The sequence below is a fragment of the Theobroma umbraticum genome, unplaced genomic scaffold (assembly GCF_002168275.2).
Source record: "Theobroma umbraticum cultivar Fairchild unplaced genomic scaffold, ASM216827v3 scaffold_44.0, whole genome shotgun sequence".
NCBI classification, from domain to species: domain Eukaryota; kingdom Viridiplantae; phylum Streptophyta; class Magnoliopsida; order Malvales; family Malvaceae; genus Theobroma; species Theobroma umbraticum.
Window position 1 is genome coordinate 6,269,979 of NW_018397255.1, and position 9,025 is coordinate 6,279,003.

Below are 9,025 nucleotides of genomic sequence, written 5' to 3' on the forward strand. Positions count from 1 at the left end.
TAATAGCCACACATGGGAAAAGTTAAAAAGGACATGCAGAAGAAGAGCAGGTCAGAAAATAATGGTTGGGAACTTCAACATGATATCTAAACATTGTGAAACCCCCCTCCCCCACCACACACACACAAAGAGACACATATCTTAAACAATCATACTGTTGTTCAACAAAGAGGGTATGCAAAAATCCACCAGGCAAACATGAAAGCTTCTAGAAATTAAAAAAGAAAAAAGACTTCAAATTATATAATCTTCATCAAACTATTAGCTGCAAAATAGAGAAAAAGAATAGAATAAACGAGTCTAAAAATATAACTTTGCATAAAGCAACAAGTTGCTACCTTGTGATGTTGCATCAGTAATTCCCAAATTAACAACTATCAATCAATCAGATTTTAATGGTTACGAGAGATTTAAGAGATTTAGTAGTCAATTTCTTTATTTCTTTTTCCTGTTTATAGAATACTAGTGATGAAGGAAATATGATTTTGAATTATGTTGAAATTATTCAAGGAAAGAAACTATCAGAAAAGCTTCCACAAACTACAGTATCTTAATAGAAGTTAAATGTTAATTTTTAGTCTTAACAACTTTCTCAGAATATTTAATGGATGTTGCCTCCATCACCAGATAGCTTCTATAGGATATTAAGAACCAAAGGCACATGAAAGTATAATTCTTGGGGAGAAACAAACTTTTATAAGACTTCAATTTAAGTAAAAACATCATACTCTGAAGGAAACGCAAAATGGCTGCCGTGATGAAAACACTGGATACATAATACAGTATATCCTTTCGGAAGATGTCCTTTAATGAAGCTCCATTCCATGCAAGAATGACCAATACCTGCATGCAAAAGATTGGAATATTGAACGTACAAGCATCCAAAACTACGAGCAAGGTCACACTTTAATACCTGTAAAGCTAGTACATAAAAGGTCCATAGTCGATCAAAACTTCGAAAGAGGTGCCAAAATGATCTAATCTCAACAAAATTTGATTTGCCTGTGCTTCGAGATTTTCTTCGAGAATTCTTCTTTCCCTAGCATAGCAGTTGTATTAATCACAGAATCAATAGCTTATTCAAGAAAAGTGAAGACAACTGCTAAGGAATACCATGTCAGCGGTTGATTTGAAAAAGTCGCCATCATCACGCATAGGCCATCCAAGAGAGAAGCAATCAGAAGACCTGAATGAGATACAGTAGGACCAAATTTTAACTAAAACAAAGAGATCCAGAAGCCAATGAGACTGGTGGTCAATAAAATTTTGATATTGAAACCATACAAACCAGAAATACTCATTCAGATCATCATAATTACACCAGAGTGAATGAGACGCAGTTCCATTTTGGTTCTTTGCTGCTTCCTGGAATATGTCAAACTCAATCATTGTATCTAGAACAGAAAGTCTAAATTCTAAGAACAATTGGTATATTTGTGCTCAAGCATACCTTTTCAATAACACAGTAAAGGGGTGTTATAACCTTCCGCAAGAATGCCTCATCGTCTCCACCATACGAGGGCTTGATGTTTTCCCCCGTCACTATGCTAACATTTCCAGCCAACAGGCCATGGAGTTCATATGCCATCTGAGAATATTGTGGGATGTAATTCAAAATATTTGAAACCATATATTTCTCGTTGAGAACATATATTTTATGAACAAAGGAGAAGAATAATACCACTTAGATATTTGAAGGATACTCACATTATGAAAAATGTAGCATAGACATTCTGGCATGAATCGCACATTAGCTGCCTCACCCCAGATGAGGAGATATAATCCCATATATAGTATTTTTCTCTGTTGTATTTCTTGAGAGCCTTGCGGCAGTCTATACACAAATTATTTTGCACACATTAGACCAAAAATTCTAGCCAGTAAAGGAAACTCAAGTTAAACAGCAGAACAGGTATGTGCAGAAATATCCACTGATAATTAGATGTATAAGTTGTTATTTACCGTAAACTATGTTTGCGTCCTAAGAATTTACACCATGTTTTGTAATTCTTAAATAGCTTGCTCATAACAGCATCAACTGCTCGTTCATCAAGCTACATAAAAGAAAAGAGTTTAATCAGAAAAGTTGCATTCAAAAAAGACAAAACACTTACTATCACATAGGCCGGATGGATACTCACTTCCATGCTCTTAAGCTTAGAAGAGCATCTAAGTGCAACTATATAAACACTTGCTATTGAAATTTCTGTAACCACTGGCATGCAACTGAGAAAGAGATTAAATGCTGATGCATACCTTATTAAGAGGTTCAGGCTTAGGGCGAAGTCTTATATGATTATTGGCAAGCAGCAAAATCAAGTGCTCCCTCATGTTCCTGACATTGTCTCTCTGCAGTGAACAATGTAACCAAATATACGCATTATTTTCAGAAGACCATTTAGTCATTCAACCATAAGCATCTTTCTGGTGAATGTCTATGTGGAGGGAAAGTGCTTCAAAACATGCCTGGAATCCAAACATGGCTCTTAACCAATCCAGAAGGTCCAAGTCTCCATGTTTTTGCCTATGTGGCTCAAACGCTGCAGGCCAGTTCAAGCCACGAGTGTTCCATAATGCAGCCACGGCAGCCTTAACCTGTATTGAAGTAAAGCTCAAGTAGTATCCAAAACAAGACACCAACAAAAAAGATTGTGGAATTACAGTACAGCATACTAATACATGATCAGTGGCAAGGCAAAGCTACAGCTAGTTCAGAGGGGGTTATTTCACTGTACTTTGAATCGATTAGCAAACAAAAACTCTAATAAAAAAAAATGTAGTTTTTTACACATAAGTCCAACTAAATTTGAATAAAAACCTAAAATAAAAGGGTCAACAAGTAAATTTCAACCGTATTTTACTAAAGAAGAAGTCAAATATATGAGTCCAACTCCAATACTTAATATATGTATTTTTAAAGTTTTCAATTTATATTGTTGGTGGCAATCCATTTGCAAAGTCTACATAACCTTTATTTTGCAATGAAAAAATTTGTCCTCATAGAAAAGATCTTTTTAATGCGGTAGTTAACTTAAGCAGTAAGTTTTTTTAATGGAGGTACAAGTTATTAGAATAAATCCTATCTTCATTGAAGGGGTTTCAAGGAAAAATGAGAGCAACCTAATTGTTGTCTCTGGCCAGTTAACATAAAATCATATTTCATTTTATATGACCAAAAAAAAAAGGATATTTACAAGACAACTATAGAACAATGTATTCAATTATTCTCATATTCTTCCCAACGAAATGAGATAACCTATTTGATTTTTATATGTTTTAAATGTTAGAAATTTTGTGTCAATTTCTAAATGATTTAATGTGTGCATCTCTTGTTACATTGTGCTAAACATGACCCCACTGACAAAATTTTTTAGCTCTGCCACTGACTAGTGGAATGATCAATGATATTATTTATTACCTCCTCAAGCTGCATGATAGACTGTGAAGCCCCAGCAGCATCCAAAGGAAGAATGTTGTAGGGAGTATAGATTTCCTTCTTTTCTTGGACATCTTTAGCTGCTGCAATAATCTGCCACGGAAATATCATTATAAATACATTTTTATGCCATCCAATTGACAATATTACAATAAAAAATAATCGGCGGTTTCACTAGAATCTTTAAGGAATTTCTAAAGATAAGACTAACCTCCGGAGCAACTTCTTCAACTTTCTCAGTTTTATTAACGGCACAGAGCACTTCAAAAAGCACTCCAGCTGTTTGATAAGCTTTGCCAAGTTGAGCTCTGTCAACAAATTGGGAAAAAAATTAGTTGACAGACAAGAAGCAAGTGTCGTGGGAACCCATTTTTTTCATACTTATAACAGAACTATTATGATAATACCTGTCTGCCTGGTCGCCCTGGTCCAGTGCTCTAACATAGTGTTCATAGTATTGCTGATAATAGCTCTCAATTTCCCGTGCATCAGTCTTTTTAACACGAGAGGCAAGACTGGATGCATTGTCCTGAGTCCATATTTCGCATTAATTCACCAAAAGCTAAAAACATTTATGCCACCAACTTATGCCTATAGCTGCGAGATTGCAAGTGATCGTAGCAAAGATTTTGACATAGTCGGGGAAACAAACAAGGAAAGCAGAACAGCGCAGCTTAACGGTTGTTATCATGTCATCCCAAAGAAAGGAGCAAAAGAAAAACATGGGCACATCGGCAACAGAACTCTCAGCTTAAGAAACAAAAGCAATTGAATATGCTATGAACTTTGGATTCTCCAAAACCCAAATTGTATATGGCGTTTATAAAAAGCAAGATAGCCATCTACATAAACAAGAACAAAACAGATGCATGCAAGCAGAATCAATCAGTGACGATGATTTGGTACAGATAACTGGAAGGATAAAATAGTTCTGAAAACTAAACCAGAAGAGCTCACCTTCCTTTCGCTACCGCTAACTGGAATAATTAGAGAGGAATTTAAATGCTCTTGTTTGCTAGTAATTCTCTAGGAGTAGTGTTTTCTAAACATCTAATTGACACGCCACGTAACATGTCATACAAAGACCGTAAACAAAAGCCTTGAGCATTTCGAATCCCTTCTCTCAATTCCAAAAAAGTATTATTCCCTCGAAAAAAGAACCAAGTGCCACTGGTGAATATTACTTGGATTATGTTTTTACTATTAAAATGGAAAATCGAGAAAAGACATCAACCCTCCATTTTATTTCTCTCAACTCCTCAAAAATATTTTATGTACTCCACATACACCTTTTCTTTTATTTTTAGTTATCCAAACAAAATTATAAAATTTTTCATTGTCTTTAGGAACTTCCCGGTTCAGTATTTCCCTTCTAAACTATGTGTTAGATAGCAATAGGCCATGGAAAAAAAAAAGAAAGGAAATAGAAGGAGAAGGAAACAGTGACGGGCAAAATATATCGTCAAATATTTGATTAGAGTAAAATAGAAAGAATGAAGGAAAAAGGAATAACTTTGTAGTTAATTACACTTTATAATTCAATCTTCTTATCTCTTCTTTTAAAAATTAACCTGAATAATTAAGGAAAATCTTTAAAAAAAACCTTCCTTTAGTTTAAATTGATTAATAACTTATTTACAATGTTGCCTTTCAAAAAAAAGTTATTTACAAGGTTACTCTCAACAGTTGTTTTCTATTTTATTTTTCCTTTTTTATATATCAAACAAAAAGGGAAACATTTCCCTGTTTCAATGATTTATTCTTGTATGCCCTTCTTTTTTTTTTTGTCAAACACCGTGTTGAGAAAAAAAACCACAAACATTCCCGCTCTATTGACACCAGCAAAAGATTTCACCAGCGCCAGGGACATGGTAGCTGCCCATAAGGCGTATGCAGCCAAAAATAGTAAACAACCCAAACCAAAGATTTAACAAATTCATCAGCAGATATACCAGAGCTCATAAGTGATTGAGCACATCATATAATCGTTCTCTGATTTTTTTTTCTTTCTTTTTTTGGTAATTCATTTGTTTTAAAGATTCTTTCCTTTTTGTCCTAAACAAAATAGAATCAAGAAAAATGTTATTGAAAATTGTGTAGTTAGTAGTGTATCAAATTTACCCTCTCTAATCTTTGCAGCAAACCAGTCTTGAACTGCCTCACTCCACGTCCGCTGGAGCTCGGATCCAACCTATGTGCTTTCTCAAAAGCATAGAAACGACCTGTTTTTTTCGAATAAAATCAAAATCAGAAAAAAATAACTTTAATTAAAAAACTCAAAACACAGGAAAAAAAAGGGAAAAGAAACTTAATGGACGTACAGAGATAGGAGACACGGGGACGTTCAGGTTCGATCTCTTTGGCAATGCGGAGAATGGGAGCGATGGAACTAAGTGAGGAAGGTACGACCTCGTTGTCGAACACCTCCGTTGAGAACGTTGTGGTGGCTGCGCTTCGCGACGGCCTCTTCGTCAGCCCTTGCGGGCCCGTTTCGCTATTGGTCATTACTGAGTTAAACACGTTATTTAGAAAGAAGCTTTTCTCAACTCTCTACTACTCAAAGCCCTATAACAAACAAAAAAGAAAGATATATGAAGCACATTGCATTATAAAAATTTTGAAAGAAAGCTAAATCCAGTAAAACGATCAGTTTGAAGGCCGTTTGGTAGGTCAGAAAGTGGACGACAATAAGAGAAAAACACGTTCGGTGTTCATGCGCAAGGCAAACAATATCATTACATATTTATTAATATATAGAAGTACGATGAGTTTTGACTCAAATTGCTCATTAAGAATAAAAATGTAGCTTAAAACTTCATTTGGAAGCTAACAAAAAGAAGGAAAATAAACGGAAAACTCTCTACGTACGTTCATCTCCATTCCTTTTTCTCTCCAACCAAACAGAGCAATCAAAGAAAGTTGAATCTTACGTTTAATCCAAAAAGAATACAAAACAAGGGAAAAAAAGAGAAACAGAGAGAGAGCTGCCTTAAAAGTGGCTTTACCTGATAAACAAATGTATGGGAAAAAAAGGAAAGAAAGAAGGGGATTGTGGAGAGAGAGTTTGGTTACTTGGAGGTAAGGGGAGAGAAAATGAACAGGCTATGAGAGGAGCTGGCGCTGGAACGGGAAGGTGAATCCGAGTTCCGTACTATTAGTGACACGTGACGAACAAGGAGAGGTCAGTGCAGCGATTTTGGTGGCGAGGGTTTTTTTTTTTTTTGGCTTGCATTTGTGTGTTTTGTTGGAGCGATTCTTCATGGGCTAAAATTGACCGATGATTGGCGCTCCGTTTTCCTCTTCGTTTCTCTGTGTCTCGTGGTTCGTTAATCGTTTCTTTTGTTTGCTTGGGTAATTCGTTGGTGAAAAGGTCATTTTATTTTCAACAACTCTGACGCATAACCGTCCGATTGTCGTGCTCTGGATGCCGGTCTTCCTCTGACGTGGCACGATATAGTAGGGCGTGTCAGAATTAGCTGGACCCATCCATCAAGGATAGATCTTGTGGGGTCAGAGAAAGTTCCACAGCTGATTCCGAATTTCCAATTGGAAAATACAATAAAAAAAAGGGTTGGCAAACTGTGTTTTTGCATTTCCGGGGAAATCTTTTTCTATTTCCCGCAAAAATAAAATTCATTTTTCAATTAAGTTGTGAGAGCATAAATGGAAACCAATGCTTCTAAACATATTATCCCTCTGTGTTCTAACTTTGAAATATTTTCCTAACCAATTAGAAATGTTTCCAACACTGAAGACGAAACAAAAGTTTTCCCATATAATTATTATGCTATAAAATTCTTTAGAAATCAACTAAGCCAGAGGGAAGCATGCTCATGTTCTAAAAGAAGCTTTTTAAGCTTCATGCCCTTGCTTACAAGTATTAAACATGTCTCTCTTTACAATCCTATTTTTTCTCCTTCTAGTTCCATTCATCGTGTATAATCCCTGCTAAGCCTTAACCTTCTTTTTACAAAAGTTTAAAATTTGTAGTTTTATTATAATTTTATTAATTTTATTCTTAAACATATATATGTCTTTAAAAACTAATTTTATTATTTATTTATTATATAAATAAATTACTATATCAATTATTAATTTCATATATATATTATATTTTAATAAATATTTTATTTATTTATGATATATACATATGATATGATCATATATTATTTGATAACATTATATAAATTTTATGGTAATAATTGATGAACTATTAAGTAGGGAGTTATAGTTTTTTAGTTCTTCATTTGTTAAAATTGTTTTAGGTTAAAAGTCATAAACTATTTAAAACATATAATTGTTATTTCTCTATTAAAAGAAAATGATAAAATGTTTTAACTCCACTATTGAAATAGTGACCTCAAAGCAAACAAGTGGCCATAGTGTATGAAAAAATTTCACACAAGCAAACTCACCTTTTCATTGTAGACTTCCTCATACCTTATTGCTCATGGTAAAAAAAATGATAGAATTTTTAAATATTAGTAAAAAAAAGGGTTAAAATATTCATAAAGTCTTTATGCTCATACATTTTGTTTAATTTAATCTCTATACTCAAAATCAAAATAAGTTAATCTCTTAATTTTAAAAATTATTTTAATTTAATCATTTTTTTAACAATATCCAATTTTATCATTTAAGGGAACGAGGTCAATATTAACGTAACACCAACATGATGGTGGGCAGTACCACATAGCATCGACTTAATAACGTGATAATACCATGTGACACTAATATGTTGATGTGGCACTGGTATGCCAATGTGTTGATGTCAAATGGTAGAATGAAAAAAAATTCGTGACACATAATAGAGATTAAGTTGAATAAAAATATATAATATAGAGATTAAATTGAATAAAATTAAAGCGTTAAGAAATTAAATTAAAAAAATATTAGAAAAATATAATAAATATATTTATTAATAAGTTAAATGTTTAAATGTAAAAGATTTGTTGTGTTAAAAAATATATATAAATATTTTTTCACTTGATTATTTGATTTCAAAATAAGAATATTAATTTATCTTTTTTATAAAAATTAAGTTTGAATTCTCGTTATGTAAAAATATTATGAAAAAAAATTCATATCTAAAACTAGATTTGGATAAATAACTTGTATTATGTTGAAATAAAATAATATAAAAAACTAAGTAATTTTTTTTCCTTCTATTTATAATAAAATAAAAATTTTAAAAATTTATTTTAAATTTGACTTAGTTTTTAACTTCAATTGTATGTAAATTGACACTTTAATCTTATTCAATTTAATCTTTATAAAGTGATATAATTTTTTTTAAATATTTTTTTTTTCAATCTGCCACATTAGCATTTATTGTCACGTTATCATATCAGTATCACGTGACATTATCATATTATTATGTTTATGTTATGACATTAAAATATATCATGTCAACTTGTTAATATTGATATTATCTCTTTCAACAATAAAATTAAATATCAGTACGATAAAAAATTAAATTTGAATAATTTTTAAAATTAAAAAATTAAATTATTTTGATTTTAAATATAATAACTAAATTAAATAAAATATATAAGTACATGGATTTGGTAAGTATTTTGATAAAAATGA

At 32.5% G+C, this 9,025-nt stretch overlaps 1 protein-coding gene across 1 annotated transcript in view; it reads right to left on the reverse strand.

The window, feature by feature from the left end:
- Positions 1–6,361, reverse strand: part of CALS5 (callose synthase 5) — an 18,881-nt gene extending 12,520 nt beyond the window's left edge. Inside the window, exons 1-15 of the mRNA XM_089782331.1 lie at positions 6,305–6,361; positions 5,758–6,001; positions 5,558–5,658; positions 3,844–3,965; positions 3,648–3,744; positions 3,419–3,529; positions 2,467–2,595; positions 2,257–2,349; positions 1,963–2,054; positions 1,708–1,834; positions 1,451–1,588; positions 1,289–1,365; positions 1,114–1,186; positions 914–1,039; positions 729–843 (exon numbers count right to left, since the gene is read on the reverse strand). Of these exons, the coding sequence (XP_089638457.1) occupies positions 729–843; positions 914–1,039; positions 1,114–1,186; positions 1,289–1,365; positions 1,451–1,588; positions 1,708–1,834; positions 1,963–2,054; positions 2,257–2,349; positions 2,467–2,595; positions 3,419–3,529; positions 3,648–3,744; positions 3,844–3,965; positions 5,558–5,658; positions 5,758–5,941 (1,585 nt within the window). The 5' untranslated portion in view covers positions 5,942–6,001; positions 6,305–6,361. The remainder of the gene's footprint in view (positions 1–728; positions 844–913; positions 1,040–1,113; positions 1,187–1,288; positions 1,366–1,450; positions 1,589–1,707; positions 1,835–1,962; positions 2,055–2,256; positions 2,350–2,466; positions 2,596–3,418; positions 3,530–3,647; positions 3,745–3,843; positions 3,966–5,557; positions 5,659–5,757; positions 6,002–6,304) is intronic.
- Positions 6,362–9,025: the final 2,664 nt, after the last annotated feature.